Here is an 18,052-nt window from a genome sequence, read left to right as displayed (position 1 = left end):
AAGCTTGGGTAGATCCAGCAGAATTGCTTCATCTATCTGAATTTCTTCAAAGTTCACAAGGGAAATAGCTGTCAAAGGGTGCTTTTTTCCTCCCTCTTTCTTTCATTGTTTGTGAAATTCTAGTTCAATGCAGCTCAAGTTACCCAGCTGAACATGTAAACACCGGTAATACAGTGTATGCGAGATTGCATTTTGGGACTACATTTTCTAGAGATTAATTCCCACATAAACAGCAAAATAAGTAGCCAGTTTTTCAATAACGCTCTTCTGGCTCCAGTTTTGAAGGTTTTGCATGTCAGACTGGGCCCTTGGCTCTTTTGGAAAACCCAGGGTGGATCCTCAGCAGCTTTACTTGCCAGCACTCTGTGACAGTTTACACCTGCTAGAGAACTGCCCCAGGGCCTAACTCTAGATACAGAAAAGTCACTTCTGATGACATAAAACCCTAGGTTAGGGTTTTTTGAATAAAACTCTAATGAAACCCATTTTTAAGGTTTTTAAGCCTATTAAGCATGAATACAAAACTCACTTTATTTGCTACTTTTAATAAACATTTGTTTTTCTTTTTAGAGCATGTACATCTTTTGCTCGATCTTTTGCACCAAATTACTTATCACTGGTCACTTTATGCCAGAACAGGATTTTCTTCTGGGGGCTGCAACCCCACAGCAGTGGGTGAAGTTCCCTTGCTTCCTTTAAAACTATATGAACTCTCAAATATGTTTCCTAGGCTCCTTGTCTGTCAAAACTGGTCTGGAGGCAGGTTGACCTCTCGCTGATCCTTAGAATTCTCTATCCACTGCATATGGGACAGCAGAGCCTCAAAATCCCAAGAATAGACCTACATGATTCTATCAGCAGAAAGATCGAAAAAGGCCTTGGCCACTCCAAATGGCTGTTCAAAAGCTCATCCTCAAATAGCAAAGCAAATGACAGCAAAGCTATGAGAAAGTGGGAATATGTCCTTAAGTCATTCTCCTTATCAGAGAGAACTGTTCTGTGATAGTCTCTGCAATCCTGGATGGAGGTGCATAGGAATAACTCACTGCAGCTCTCAGCTACTCCTAACCATCACAGATACACAGTTAAAGCAACACTCAGCACAATGACTTTATATATTTACAGAGATTTTAAAGTCAGAGGGAGAAGCCTCTGTTTCCAGAGAAGCTAGGGCCTGAGATGTATATTGACCAGTTATCATCAAGGTTCAAAAAGAACAAGGGAAGAGCAAGATCAAGGAGAGGCTGGGAAGGAAGAAAACATTCAAAAGAGGAAGAGATAACAGATACATTTGTATGTAGTATGAATATGTATCCCCACTCCTATGTAGCAGAAGCACCATGCAAATTAATGCATACCAGAATTTGCATTAGACCTCTTGCTTTCTGGACCTCAGCCCCTTTGCATAATCCAACTTGTGCTTGGTATCTTGGTAAGATGAGATCCACTACAGAGCGGTAGTGTGGAACAATATCAAAGGGCAGGAAAAATTACAGCTGATGAAGATGAGTGTTTCACTTATTAAATAAACAAATGCTTCTGGTATCTCATTTAATTTATCTGATGAATTTTTCAAACTAGCTCCACTGGTATTTCACCTTGATCTAGCTCAGAGCTTCCCTCAGCTTTTTGCTTAAAGAAGTGATTCTGACAGACCCACCTGTTTGGATACCATCTAGGCAGAAGGCCACTGATCAGTTCTGCTATGGATATCTGAAACCAAAACCACAAGCAGGAAGGGACAAAAGTGGAGACAGATTATCCAGAGTCAATGTCACGAATACTATGCCCACTGTTCACTTCCTCCTTCACAATCTTCTCTTCTGTCCCTTCACATTTTTCTTGTGTATCAACATTTTCATAAGCACTCAAACCCCTCAGAAATCCGAGTCTCATTTCCCAAATCTCCAAAGCATTTGGGAGCCAGAGCCCTACTCATTAACTCCAATACTTGGGATCCTTGTTAACTCCTGAAAGTAGGCCTTAGATTCAAGAACCAGGCAGCTGATCCTGAAGGTTTTACTCCAAGCCATTCCTAGAAACTTCTTGGAAACTAAACTGCCTATTTACCAGTGCAGAACATTGGGACAGAGAGATGGACTGTGAGATAGATGGTAATCATACTCCACACTTTCCTCCAGCTTAAGCAACAAAGCATCACTGAGCATCTATTTGTAAGAGAAATGATTAGCATTAGGAATATCAAAATGTCTAAATTTGGAAGTTTAAAAACATTATATTCTAAATATCTCTAAAAGGAAAGCTGGGCTGAACAACTCATGGGAAAAACAATATTTACCACAGTCATAGTTATTCTTGTAGCAAAAAAACACTTGTAGCAAAAAAACGCAGCATCCTAACTCTGACACTGTCTTGTAGCAGGAAAATCTGGAAAAGATCACAGAAATGGGCAGAACCATTCCTGGCACACTCTCCCAGCTGCCAGCAATCATTTGCCTTGTTACCTTCCTAAACCAGCAGGCCCAGCCATTGCCATCCATGGATTTTTCCTATATGAATTTGTCTAATCTCTCCTGAGCTCAACATGATGGGGCAACTAGCTCTGCAATTTATTATGAGTTAAATGAAAAATCATACTTTTGTTTATTTCAAACATGCTGCTTTATAGTCCTGCTGAATGCCTCTTAATCTTGTTATTTTGAGAAACAGTAAATATTCACTACCTTCCTTTTCTGTGTCTTTCTTGATCTTACAGATCCCCTTCAACCCTCTGTCTTCCTCATCCAAGCTAGCAAGCACAGCACTACACAAATGAGACAATTACACAATGTGTTACAGAGATAATTTGAAAGACTTATTGCATCGAAACCAAAAAGTATATCACTTTTAGACAGAAGCAGCACCCAGTTCCAGAAATTAACCTAATTACAGTGACGCAATTAGGTACCTATTCCTCCCGCTTCTCTATTCCATTCCTTCTGAGTACCATGGTGCTGCATTGAAGTGGGTATTTTGGAAGAAATGATTTCCAGATAAGTGTGGAAGCTCTGAGAGTAATTCCAGCATGTAGGAGTGAAGCCTGGGGTATCAGATTGGCTGCTGCAGGCAGGCATTCCTGTTGGAATGGCCAAACAAGCAGTGACATGTTGACGTACCACATGTTGAGGGGGCCATGAAAAATGGAATAATGCTTAAAAATTTTCAGGATTTGAAACCAGGACAGATCTTATATAGTGAAGCCTTAAATAATTTGTGAGAAGCATGGCAAAAGGCTGGCTCCATGTCCTGTAAACACAGCTCCATGCCTGTTACTATAAATCACTAGTGGGATACAGAACCTATGCTTCTTTTTGTCATATTGAGATTTCTTTTGTTGCTTCCCTGACAAATTTCAGAAGCAGTTTCTTAGTTATATCTTCAAAATAAACTGTAAGAATTAAATAATTCTCAACAATTCCAAAGAAAATGAGTGAAGCTCCTCAGTTAAGGCTAAATACACCAATGCATATGTTCATCATAATGCTTTACAATAACTATTCTTCAGAAGGTAAAATTGAAATATTGCTACTTCTGATTGGCTAATAGGAATCTAAAATATGACTCTGGTATTTCAGGATATCAGTATGAGTAAACAGCAATGGAAAACTTTTCAGCCTACACTGCTGTCATTCCAACCCATGTTGTTGATACAGCTACATTAGGATAGCATAACTTGAAAAACTAATTTCGGCATTTTTTGCTGACTCAGATACCCCAAAATTGATCACTTCACTTCCAGGCTTGCTTGCACATTTATAGTACACTGCAGGAGTTTTGCAGGGGAACCAGTCTTCTAGAAAAATTCTTTCCCATTCAAGCAGATTTCACTTTAAATTGCAAAAAATCAGCTATGCCTTTTCTCCTTTTAGTATGTTGTCTGATACTATAGCTATTACAAGAAAAAAAAATCAGCATGAAAATCTGTATAGTTTGTTCTACAATAAAAAACAATCCCATTTTTTTTCCATGAAGACCTACATAATCCTACATTTTTCTTTCTTTCTTTTTTTTTTTTCAGAATAAAGTCAAATTTCTAGGTGTTGCAGAACATAAATCTTGTCCTCTCTGTATAGCTCTTCTTAGAGCCTCACTAACATATGACCTGGACCTGCCAGGTTAGGGTCTTCCAGAACTCTGGAAGTTCAAAACTTGCTGATGGGTGCCTACAACTGCCATCTAGATAGTGTGACCAAAGACATCTTTCCATGCTTTTCAACTCTTCAGTTCTACCTTAATTCTGTTTTAAGTAAGGTATAACCATGCTGCTGAAGGGACTGTTCTATAAGCCAATACTATCGTTAGAACTTTCTCTTCAGTTAATATTTTCATTTATTACAATGCAGTGGAACAGCTTTGCCTTGTTTCTCACTTCTATGATAGAGTATCATAAGTTTGCTCCAGTTTTACTCATTTAATGAAGTGGACTAACTGATCAATTCTGCTTTACCCTTAAATCCTACAAATTCTCTAAAACAATCTTGCTTGCACAGAATGTCTGGTGACTTTTTAATTACATTTTTATCATGTGTTATTATGATATATATGATACCTACAGTCCTTGCAAAGCTATATTAAAAGATCCTACCAACTTTCTGTGATTCTTCCTGCCCATATTTTATGCAGAATGACATATTGCCATCTGATATAATTTAAGTTACAGAAAGGTTCATGGGGAATGATTTCAAATACTTGAGAAGGATCTAGGTTGAAGTGAGCAGAAGCTACTGGAAGAAGTAATAACAATCCTGGATGCTGGTCTTGCAATCTGAGCCAGATTTTAAGTTTTTACATTGTACACTGAAGTAAACAGGATAACTTCAGGATACACAAATCTGTGGAAAGCATTAAACAGCAAAAGCAGGATACTACTGCCGAGAATGCCGAGATTCTGCAATCTATTTAACAAACAGATAAACTTCTTGTCTTGTCCACTCTTCTTCTACAAGTAGGCAACAAATTCACTGCCGACCTTTCCTGTACTGCTCTCCTATACCAGAAAAGAGCTCTGCTTCATTTTCTAATACAACAAGCAATTACAGTATATTTGTACTACAATTATGTAGCAGCTATGCTTTTTGATGGCTATTTCTCAACTATATAAATCACATTGTTACAAGGAAGTCTAATGAAAGCCAGTCAACAAAGTTATTATACTTAAGTTATACAAGGGTACTTCTTAAATAAGAGCTATAAATATATATCTAATGAAATTTCTGGCTATAAAAATCAGTAAAATCTAATTAGTAAAGTACTGCCAAGACCTGCCTGCATCCCAAATACAGTATAGTGACTGTACTTGAAGTCATACACCAAGGACTTCACTATTCTCCACTTTTATCTGATATCTAACCCACCAATTCAGTGTTTTATTTGGATCCACATTACTTCTTGGATTGACAGAAACACCTTTCCATGAGGCAAGGCTTGCATGCCATGCAGATCAGACGAGCCAACACAAAGGCAACAGGCTGAAACCCTGGACCTTCCAGGTGACTGCAAGCTTCATATTGTTTTAAGTAAGAGCTGAACACAATGTGGCTCCCAAAATACTTATTAATTTTAATATGTTTTCTAGCCTTTCTATTTCTAATCTGTATATCAATATAGGCCACATCAGTTGAGATGATCAGCAAAAGCAGATAAATTAACTAATCATGGGAAACTAATATAAACAAGCTAAAGCAGCAAGGATGCATAATGCAGAACAAAACTCTAACTTGGTTTGCTAAACTGAGCCACAGCCGTCTAAAGCCATGTTAGCCCATGGAAGAGCATCCATATGCACTTTAATATTGCTTAACTTACACATATTAGCACTCTAAGCTGATTTTTCTTTACTTCTCTATGTTCCACATAAAGAGGTCCTTCGTGTGATTGATCACCTCCTCCAGGGCCAGGGAGTAAGTATTAAAAAGAAAAAAAAAAAAAAGAAAGGAAAAAAAAGAACCAAACAACAAGATGACTTCAAAAACAAGAGACTGAGATTGATGCTCCTGTCACATAGCTCCTGGTTTCTTAATTTATTATGACAGTCTGAGAATCTAACTTCACAGCTGACAGCGATCAAGATTTATTTCGCACTTTTGATTATTTCCCCATACCTAACAAAAAGCCTTGCAACTAAGCTGATTTATATTGTCTCTTGTTTAGGTACTTCTCAGAGCACATTGGCTTTAAAAAAAGCAAACATATGGTAAATTAACACGTAAAGAAAGTTATATCTCATTTGAACACAAAAGATTAATGTCAGGTGACCAAATATCAGAGTCCTTCAAGGGACAAACTTTCAGATATGGAAATACTAAAAGCAGGATTTTATACATGCAGTGTGTTTGGATCCTAGCTTCAGAGAAGGCTGAATATTGGCTAAATACTATTGGCTAAAATACTATTTCTCTCTAGCGTTTTCAAGGGAAGCACAGGCTCAGATGCGGATATTTACACTGTCAACTGAATCACACCCTGGGACACCCAAACATTAAGAAGTGCTCAAATTACGAATCACTTCTAAAAACATAGGCCTTGACTTCTTGGTAGTTTGGCACTATTCAACTTTGTATGCAAACATGCTGCTAATGAGCCTTATACATCTGCAGTGGACCCAGTCACATCTTAGAGCCTGAAAATTTCCAGTTACCAGACATTGTATTTGCTCAGCACTTAGGCATCAGGTAGTGGAAGGCATTGCAGGAGAGCAGTACACATTATAAAAGCCAATGCATGTCTCTCTACCACAGGTACTCGATAGTTTAGGCTGTGATGTATCACTGCTGATATCATTCACCTGGTGTATAGATCAAGCAAGACAGATAAAATGCCTTAATAAACATATTGGAAAGCAATTTTCTTCATTTAGGGTTGGGCTTGAGAAACAAACAATTTCAGAAATGTGCTCAAGTTTTCCCACCCTGGAAGAATGCATTTGTCACTAAAATTCAGTTACTTGTGCAATTTGCAGTGTGTATGTTTGTTAAGGCATCCTCTGTAGCCTGTCAGGAGGAGGTTTGGTGGGATCCATCTCCAAGAATCCGCAATCGCAGTGTTCTTATTACGCTTAAGTGATCCCAACTTACTGCCATTCACCTTTTGTAGACGTATAGAACACAGATATACAACACACATCCAATGAATGGATCACTATTTATTGTTATTTATTATTATGTTATTTATTGCATTTCCACCCTTTTTATCCTGTCTGTAGCTATACTGGATCAGATAGGAGCCCATTCCTGTCCTGTCACTGGGCCCCTCACATTTAGATTTCTCCTCTATCCCAGCCACAGAGCCCCGATTTGGGAGTTTGACCTCCTGCTCCTCAGTCAGCAAATAGATGCAAACTCCTGAAGTCTTGCTCATGGAAAACCACCATGTATGGTGTATGTGTATACTTCAAGATTTTGATTTCTCTTAAAAAATATCATAAGTGTAAATGTGTTTTAATAAAAAGGAAGAGTTATGAAAAGGCTAGTGGGTTTATTTAACCCTCCTCTGTCTGCCAAGGAGTTTAAGATTAGCAGACATAAAAATGGGAATTTACTATTAAAGACATTGCTAATATGTTAAAGGAGGATGATACTAAATGCTTGTCTCACCTATCAATCTCCTGGAATAAGGATAAAAGAGCGTGGAAAACTGGAAGACAGCCAAGTAAACGGCCCATTTCTTAGTTTCTTTTTAAAATATTTATTTTTAAGAAACTAAAAAAAAAGCTTTCGAAAAGCTCTTCAGTTTTATATTTAAAATGTTCATATTAAAAAAAAAAACTATTTGAACTGTTGGGAAACAAAAAGAAAAATAAACATGACTAATAGAAGCATTCATCTGGAGTTCAAGCAAGCAACACATTGCACACAGCTGTCCAGAGGGGAAGAAAAATAAAGCTAAATGAAAAGGAAGGCACTGCTCTCTGTAATCATACCAGTGATTTTGTAATCTTAAATCAGTTATGTACCACTTCTTGACATTGTGCATCTGGGAGCACCCAGGCTTCCATGTAACTCAATCAGTCAAAAAATGCAAAATATTATTTGAGAACAAATAAATAAAGCAGCTAATGCTCAGGTTTTAGGCTGGAAAATTGTAACTATTCATAGATGAACAGATATGCAAAAGGAAATTGCTGCTGCATGCAATTCTGTTCTTTGGTATGAAATATTTTTCACATATAGATTGGTTTGATATGCAGAAATCAAAGAGCAATATCAGTTTTCAGGAAGAATTCACTAACTATGTGTATACTAAACTATGCTTTCCAGGAAGAGAGCAGAAATTGGAGATTTTTCTCTAGTAATAACTAATGGCAGTCACCTTTTGTTTCTGTATATTTTTCTGGAACAGTGCTTTCTTTTCCCATTTTTTCACTTTCTGATCACAGGTGGGTGAATCCCAGAAGGCTTGAAACAGTCAAGAGTATCCATTGATATGTCTGTCCTTTGGCAAGGAACTCTTGTGAAACAAGGCTCTCACCTTCTCATCCATATATGTGGCATTCTCCTCTACTTTCTATGTTCTGATGCTGAATAACTTTGAAAGACTTAGTCGGGAATGTAGTGAGAACTGCTTTCAACAAGGTATCTAGGAAGCTTTTCCTGGGTAAGTCCTAAGGTTTAGTAATCCATTATAAGGATTTTTCTCTTCTTTGGTGATACTTCAGACCAACACAGCAGGAAAAAAGGTAAGATAATGGTACTCCATAGGAGAGTTCTTTAGAAGAAAGGAAAATTAATGCAACTCTCTCTGAATTAAAGGTTATTTAGCCCTACACATGGATACTCCATAGTACAGATCCCCAGGTCTTACTGGATAGCTGAGAAAGAATCTGATTTACTCAGAACAAGATCAGTAAAGTGTTCAGGAATGATGGGAAGGATGATGAGTTATCCATGATCTCTTTTAATGGAAAGAGTGAATGAAGATTGACAGCATGTTTCGACATGTTAAAGACATGAAGGAAAAAAACAATTTATCAATAAGTTCAAGGAGGAAAAAAAAGAGATCAAATAGGAAGGAGCATCTGGACCAGTGAGCTAATTGCTTATAAGAAAGCCCAGACTGGTATTTCATATAGGAGAGAGGAAAACATATTTCATTTTCAAATGAAGGATAAAGAAAACTTATTGCATGAAATCAAATATTAGTCTTGCATCCACTGTACAGAATTTAGAGCAACTTTAAGAAAGCACCACTGCTATTCCAAGTGATCGCAGTACTAAAATAAATTATTTTTAGCCAGACAAGGATCTCATCAGAACTTCAATTCCCCGTGGTGTCATTTCATGTTATGTTCGAGAAATTCTTCAATAAAAATGTCAAATAGAGAGTGAGTTGAGTTCCCCTGAGGACAGTTTTGGACACCTTCCAGTAAAAATTCTAGCCATGAAATCTTAACCAAACACCTCTTCCCAACAAATAAATAAATAAGAAGTTTCACTTGATTAGAAAGTGAGAAATGTTGAAACAGGGACACAGGAAAAACACTTAACCCATCAACCTCATCTGTCTAGTTAGCTGTGAATACTCAAAGTTTGTTATTTATAAAGAACATTGGAACCATCTTTCTACATTGACGTTACTATAAAGACATCCAGTGAAGGTTTAAAAAGGAATGCAACCCCTGACAAGAGATAGTTTAAGATTTTGCGCAGACTTCTGTCAAGCAAGACATGCAGAAACTCTGATGTAGTTGTCTTTCCCATTACAACTAGAGGTTCCTAGATTATAGATGAACTATTATGAAGTCATCATCCCCAGGCCCTTCTATCTCAAATCACTAGGCAAAGATTTCTAGCAATGTGTGTGTGATAAAATGCAGCAGAGATCACAGAGAGACTGATTCAGTTGTTCAAACACAGGAGTCTGGTGCTATTTCAGATTCCTTAAATAATCCAGTCTGGCCCTCAGATCTGGAGTGGATCACTCCTGTTCATCCCATGTCACATCTGCCTGCTCTACAGGAACATCTCAGAGGCCTTATGGTGTCTTAACTGGCATGAAATGCCTAAGCTGAGGCAGTTGAATTGTGTCCCCTAAGAGTCCTTGGCTGTGCAGCTCTCCCTGTAGTGTCAAAACGGATCCCAACAGCAACACCTGCAAGGCCAAAAGATGGGGAGAACACAGGAAAAGGGTAATCTAAGCTTGGGTCTCACCTTACATATCCACTTCCATCCAAGCTCATGCATTTTCATGGTGTTGAAAGAAACAGGGGTTCAGGCACAGTTTTCAAAATCAACCTATTAGGGGTATAAGCTCATCTACAAATTCTATGGAAATGAAATTAGTCCACATAAGATCCACTGCAACCCTATTTCATGCGTATACAGTTTTAATATGAGAATACTCATCAAATCTGAGTTAATGCACAATGGCCAGACACAGCAGGACCTGCATGGCCACTACTGGGAATAAAAACTTCAATTTCAGACCCTACAGCCAGGTACTTTTGTCATCAGTAAACATGCTAACATTTTAGAAAAGTGAGAAGGAGGGATGTGCCTTGATTCCACTTTAACTTCCTCTATGCAAAAGCAGTTATTTTACAGGCTCATACCAAAAATAAGTTGCAAATGTTCCTTCTGCAATTTGAGAAGCAGATCCTTCTTTAGCCCATGGTCTCAAAATTGGTAAGGCAGTGATGATCTCTTTTAGTATCCTAAAGTTACCTCCTATGATAAAGGATGCCCTTTGCTGTCATTCCCACTCACCTTCAGTTCCTTGAACCTCTGAAAAGAAGATAGTTCCTAATATTGTGGGGAATGCCGAACATCAGCTCAGAGGGGAATGTGAATATAGACAGACACTGAATCTGACAAATCTGCGGATCTCTTGGTAAGCCTTGGATCAAGGCTTGGAGCCACACCCCTCAGCACAACAGCTTATATTATTGGAGGTTTTTCATTTTCCAAAACCAAGTGGTTGAATAGAAATCAGTGAATAAAAATATGAGACATTTGGCTGAATATATTCAGTCTGCATGGAGAAACATGATCAGAGTGCAATACAGACAGCAGAAGAGGTTCGATAAAATTTTGCAGGCCTCCTAAAGTTTTCATCCTTTATCAGGTCACTCCTTTTGTTGCTTATATTTGCTCACCTATTTTTCCCTACTATTAAGGGTATCTTTTGGAAACAAAGTTGAAAATAGCAACCTGTTTGATACAATGTACATGCATATTTATTAGAATTGTTTTACTTTTTGATTATGCTAGGGCCCTCTTTTATTAAGTGATATGTATAAACATTAGTGTAAATATAGTTTTTCTTAATTTTTATATGAATGTTTGGCTGCTGTTTGTAAAAGAAATGTTTCTTGAACATTTAATCTTTTCACCAGCTCAGGTTGAGGCAAATAAATCTGTTCAGTCTGTTCTATGATAAATGAAATTTGGAATTTTGAGTCAAAAAGCTGTCAATGGTCAGGATGTATAAACCATCTGTACAAATATTACTCACTTTGAAAATGAACCAAGTAGGAAATACATCTACTGAAAGGCCAATTGAAACCTTGCTCAGAAAATCTAGTTGTTCCATAGCTTCAGTGAGTGTAGACTGATGTTACTGGACATTATTATTTCTGGTTCACTACCCAATTTCTTGATTTTCACTGCAAAGAATCTTAGCTTTTACTATAGAAAAGGTGCCAAGCGACACAGACAACATACCCCTTTCATTACCATTTTGTACACATCACCCTGAAATGAATTTGTGATTGTATCAAGCAGTGGTCATTGTATTTACATTGGGAATTTGGAGAAAGATAGCTCCTTGTAAAGTGTATTACACTGCCCAGGCATAAACAGGCTAGAAAGTAGACAACCTAACAACTAGGATGAAAATGATTAAATGATTACCAAAATGATTACCAAATAAGCAGGTATAGGAAGGAGAATGTATGGAGCGATAAAGCTAATTTCCAAGCAATTTGTGTGAAGAAATTTAACACAAAATAAACACTTCTTCAGTTTGTAAGATAAACCAAACCCATGTAAAGCAGAGGCATGGGCAGGAACCAGAACCCCAGAGCCAGTGACCTCAGACTGCTGAAGTAATTAAGATCCTACTCAGAACCTGTTTTTGTACAATTAGTGGACTGTGTCTATCTCCTTTATAAACAGCTGTTGCTGATATCTGCTTTTTTGCCCTATTGCATTGCTTAAGCATTCCTTCGTCACATCTGTACTTTTAGCATTCAGTAACGTATGCTCATACAGACCATCCTGGTACTGTGTCACCCTAAAGTTAAAAAAGGGAAAGAGGAGTTTTAAAATTATGACTAGACTTATAATTGGAAGAAACAGAGAAAGCACATTTAAGTGTGTGGGACCAATTATTTTTCTTAAGGAAAAAAGCACCCAAATATCCAGCATAGCGTTCTGGGGGTTTTTGTTTGTTTTTAGATGCATTAGAGATTGGCAAACTGATTTGAGTATGCTTAGGATGAATACTGCCAATTTTAAGGGTGTTATATAAACTACACTGAAGGGACACATTTCAACTTATCCAGTGGAGTCTGGAACATGTTTTTACTAAAACATGTAAATGTCTGAAAATGCTGCAAAAATACCAGGCTTTATTACCACATCCATGAAAGTAACCCTTGTTGGCACTCACTACTCACCAAGACAGTTGTGGCCATCGTGGGCTAACATGAACCCATCATAGCACGTACACCTGTAATTGCCTGGGATGTTGATGCACTCGTGGACGCAACCTCCATTGTAGAAGTCATTTTCACACTCATCAATATCTAAAACAAAGGAGAAGTAAAAATATTTTGTAAAAACAAAACCTAAAGAATACAGGAAACTTATCCAACTAAGTCCAACTTTTGAATATATGCACGTTCCTTACCATTTTGCATACTCATATTGCACGTTTAATCCAACAGAAGGTTCTTTGAATTACTCACTGAACATACCAGGGTCAGATACAACTGACCTGCAACATTGTGTATATGTACTGAACACTTCTTCACAAGATAGTGTCATTGTACTAAACAATGATAAGTTGAGTTTTTTATATACTTGAATTGTGGTTTTAATTGTTTTCTTTAAAACAATCAAGCAGCAAATTAAACTATTTTGACTTTGGAGTAACAAGCAACTATCTGAAATGTGTAGCTTAAACATAAAATATAAGTATGCCTTTAACCACACCAGAAGTGTCTTCTCAGATGAAGGAAGATCTAATATATTGTTGAGAGTATGTAAGGTTATTTTCTGTGCAATGGATCTTGAAGAACACCATCTTTGAATTAACTGTCAGTCAACTGAACTCTCTGAATACACTGTTGATAACATGATGGTGCAGTTTTGTCCTCCTCTAAAGAAGCCCTATTATCAGTTGCTGGATCACCTCATGTACAGTAATAACAAAAAATCTTCAAAGATTATTTCTTAGAATATACACCAGAATTACATTCTTTTTTTTTTTTTTTTTTTGGCACACTGACATGCATCTGAAAGTCTCCAACGAATCACAAGATAGACATTCTGCTTCAACTGCAGACAACTCTGTTGTGGACTTCCCTGTCTCATACAAAAAACACTTTTTCACTCTTTCCACGAACTGTAAACTTACTTCTTTTTTACAGACTGTATCTTGACTTATTGATGGAATGCCACCATCACAGTTACTGCTCCCAACCGTTCAGAAGTGCACTTCTCAATCAACTAAAAATACAGTTATAAACCCAGCCTCATATCAAGACATATAATTCTATCAGACCTCCATCTGCTGTGTGCTAGAATAAAATCTGCTGCTACTGTCCCTAAGTTATATCATCCATAATAAATTTATGGGACAAAGTCATCTTTTTAGAAAAACATATTTGTATGTGAGAGCTATCTTGGATATCATTTCAAAAGCTCTGTTAGTGACCCTGGCTGCACATTTCTAGTGTGTTCTAGATATCTTTACTTAGTAAATATTTGAAGTTACATACCATAATAATTCTAGAAACATGTTTATCATTCTTAGCCTACAAGGGCAAAAAATAGATACCTACAGTACTATAATGTAACAGAATCAAAAAACAGAAAGCACATGACACAATTTTGATGTCACATGTGTGCTTCACGATAGTCCTAGGAAAAGAAAAGTAGCTGCCTTTTAAACTTTGTTCTTAGCTTTTGATTAGGCCTGAGTTTCTTGAGAACATGGAATTCAGAAGTGAGTTTAATAATTTCTGGTGTTACTCAGTGTCACCCTGCAAGGAGCCGGCCTTTTTCAGACAAAAACCAAATCAAATAAGACTACTCATTAAAATGAGACAGAAGAGCCATGATAAGGGACAAATTAAAAAAAAAAAAGTATTTGTAGTAGTTGCCCTTTTTACAGCTCTTATTCCTGAAAAGCTGTACTGAGATTAGAAGCACTAGATGCTAATGTAATGCAAATACCTAGCTTCCAGCAAGGACAATCTAACAGATTAACAGATATATAAACCAGGAAAATTAACAAAAGGCACAAATTTTTTTCATCTCTTTCTCTCAAAGAGTTCAAGTTACCTTAATAACTTTTCCCCACAGATTAGAGGGTTATTTCTCCCCTTTGTTCCTTAAGAGCTGTACAAAACTAGGAGAGGAGCCAAACATTCTTAACAGCCACATAGAGAGGGAGGATGCTGTCTCTGCCTCCTCCAAAAATACCTTGTCATTCAAGAGATCTCACCCTGAAGATACCAGATTGAAATTGGCATCTCCAGTGTGCACTGCACGAGAATACCACTCTCCTGGCTCCTCTCCTCACAGACCTGGCTGGAGACCTTGCTTAAAGGAGTGTAATGTACAGAATATTATAGGTGACCTGGTAGCATTGGGCTTTTTTTAGGAAGTTTAATAGATCAATAAACAAAAGGAGCAAGATCAGATATGCAAAACCTGTACACTTCCTCTTAATTTAATCTACTATAAAACTCAAAATTCCCTGTGGCCAGATATATACCTTTCTTTTAGTATTGTTATATCCTATTACATTTCCCCATCCCCCGTTCCTCCCCGTAGTGGATAGAAATGGATCTTAAACTCTTGGCTCCAAACAGCTCTCAGAAAGTTAACTTTTTTCATAAATTGTGCAACATCAATTATCTTTACCTTTGATAGCTTAACACTGACATTTACCCTGAAGAAATTGCTGCAACACTGAAATGAAACAAGAGAATGAAAGAAACATTGCCATTGATCCAAGGATTTGCTGTCCTGGCTGCAGGGACATGCAACTCTATTTTAGCAGGATTTACTGAAATCCTCTATGCTGGAATAATATTTACAAAGTGTTTACTCCAACTAATTGCTACCGTTGGGATGTCTAATGAAGACAGCATCAGAGAAAGTTCCCTTAAAAGGAACTTCCTCCCTAAGAGGAATTAATTTTGCATAGTATAATAGTGGCAGCAAACACAGGAGCCCTTGGAAAATTAACTATATGCACCAAAATGATTAATGTCATTTCTAATAATGTACTGCTCATTTAGTCCTCAGTGAACAGTCATGGTACTCTAAGAGTATAACCTGCATAGAACTAAACTATTATATCAAAATCAAAGAACTTTTAAAAACAAAGCAAGGAAAAATGCTAGTTGCCCTTTTGTTTCAACAGTTTCAGCCTAGTGCTATGCCATGCACTGAGCGCCAAGTATCTTTCCCAAATGTTATCAATCTACCTCCTTTCCTCGTTAAAACAGCTGCCATTCATAAATGTCTGGAGAGCCCAAAAATGATTAGCACACTCAGAGCAGAAGTTGTCAGCACAGATACAGCTCATATGCAAGACGACAGAACTCAAAGGAAACATCTGCCGGGACTTGATTTTTTTTCAGTGTCACAGCTGAATTGTCACACGAGACTTACAGCTGTTAACACACAAGAAGAACACCTGAGCCATTAAAGCCATGGGGCGGTACGCATCTCAGTGCTGAATTCCAAAAATTTCTACATCAACAGAAAAGTGGGCACTGGCACGACCTCTGCCTCAATCACTGCCAAGACCACAGACCCAAATACTCACAAAACAAGGACAGAACTTCAAAACAGGGTTAGGACTGGGTAAAATTTGTGTTTGATTTAAAAGCTTTCTAGGCTACAGATACAAGGGAAGGATCTGGAGTTAATTTAGTAAACACAAATTACAGTTGACTTGGGACAGAATAATGTATGCTCTTGGACATTGTAAAATAAATAATCAAACAGAAGCTGTCTGCCCACATCAATTTCTTCTAAGCTAGGAAACTATGAACAAAACTTAGCACACAGGTATATTACACTGCCATGGGACACTTCCTAAAGGAGTCTGACCCATAAGGTAGTTTGAAGAATATTGAGTAAATCCTTTGCAAGCATCATCTTGATGAAAACCCCATGTCTTTATGCAGTACCTGAAAGGAAATATATTTCCAACTTAATCTTTACCTATTGAGCTGCTTTAAGCAAAACACCACCATCAAAGGCATTATGGAGAGAGGATAACACTGTCCTCTTTAGAGACTTGCTAGCAAAGGAACAGTGCTTTACCTTTCTGCTCCATCAGAGGTTGCTGCTAGCCCTTGTTTTGTCCATACAGACAAAGGATACTACTTACAAAACTCTATTTTCTGTCTTCTTGTCCTCAGTTACAGCTTTCAAATTGTGGCACGTTGCCTGTTTATCCAGGACTGCAGCAATGGACATTGCAAAATGCTGGAACACATATTTCCATGTGGGAATACTTTGACTTTTATGGTCTCCATTAAAAGGCCTTCAAGAATTTTCACTGAGCTTTGGTCACTGTTCATCCCTAGACCAGTGAAGCAGCCTCATTTCCACAAATAATACAGAAGAAAAACTCCATCCTAGATCCCAAACCCTACCCAATTAAGAACAGAGTTGTAGCATGAACGGAGATCACTACTCCACCATTGAGTTTTATGTAACCTTGTTCTCATATGCTGGGGAAAGAACTAGCCTGAAAGCAGTGTCTAAAGATGAAATGTTCTGAGGTGAAGTCCGACCCCTACAAAAGTCAAGTGACATCTTTGCCACTGGGTTCATGGAGCCTGGAAGACCCTTTTCCTGGGGTACACAGTGAAAGCATATCAGAGCTGTAATTAACACTCAAATTTCTTGTTCCTGCTTCCAAATGTGGAACAAGAAGCAGTGTAATAGCAACACTCTTTTGCTTTTAAGGAAACAGGCAGAAATGAAGAAATGTGCAACAGTGACAAGAACAGAATCAAGATCAAGTCTTGGATCATAATCAGATCATTACCTTACTTGTTATCACTTTACTGATTGGATTTGGTGGCTATAAAATCCTTTATAAACAAAAATATCACAGGCATGCTTACACCTTACACAAGTTGTTTTTCTTTGGCATATCCTACATTTAATATACTTTCAGCAGTTACGCACACACTGGATAACCAGAGCCCACTGTATTCCTCATAGCAAGTTGCACTTTCCTATATGTAGGGAATCAGCTTTAAATCTAAAGGCAAGAAAAAATGAAAGAAAAGAAGGTGAAAGACTGTTCTGGTTAGTACTGGCTACATTTGCCAAAATTTCAGATCTTTGTAAAGCATTTAAGCAGAGTGGGAATACTAAGATGAAAAAGATCTCAGGAGGAGTTCAGCATTAGCAAATTTCTACATGTTTAGTATTATTTGAAGTCATTAGGTTCTTTGTATCTTAAAATTTTCGAGAGTTGACTCAGCCAGATGAATGAGGAATCAACCAGGGAAGTGTTATCAGTTCTTGATCCGATCTGCTGAAGTTCTGCTCCCCTGGTAAGCTTTGTGATAGCAGAATTTGGTACCCAAGTGAAATTTTGTGAAGAAAACATTGATATAAAAAGAAACTGTGAAGGTTTTTTTTTTCCTCAAAAAAACCCTTCACCTCTATCTCAACAGTAAAGGCCATTTCTGAAAATCCCTTCCCCATGGATGGTTTCATAAGATACTTTTCCATCAACAGAAAACAAATAAAATGTATCATTTGTTACATCTAGTTCCTTCTGAGATATTTTATTCTTAGACTCATAAATGTTTATTCTTTAGATGCTGTGACCTTGGATATGCCTAATC

At 37.5% G+C, this 18,052-nt stretch overlaps 1 protein-coding gene across 1 annotated transcript in view; it reads right to left on the bottom strand.

Moving 5' to 3' along the window:
* Positions 1-18,052, bottom strand: part of SCUBE1 (signal peptide, CUB domain and EGF like domain containing 1) — a 183,642-nt gene that overhangs the window by 143,197 nt on the left and 22,393 nt on the right. The window contains 1 exon segment of the mRNA XM_088525634.1: positions 12,614-12,742. Within this exon segment, the coding sequence (XP_088381760.1) occupies positions 12,614-12,742 (129 nt within the window).

This window comes from Tinamus guttatus, unplaced genomic scaffold (genome assembly GCF_059628265.1).
Source record: "Tinamus guttatus ecotype Peru unplaced genomic scaffold, ASM5962826v1 Tinamus_guttatus_pri_ptg000229l, whole genome shotgun sequence".
In the NCBI taxonomy this organism is placed as follows: domain Eukaryota; kingdom Metazoa; phylum Chordata; class Aves; order Tinamiformes; family Tinamidae; genus Tinamus; species Tinamus guttatus.
The sequence above is the reverse complement of the archived record's forward strand: the minus strand, read 5'-3'. Positions and strand labels throughout refer to the sequence as shown.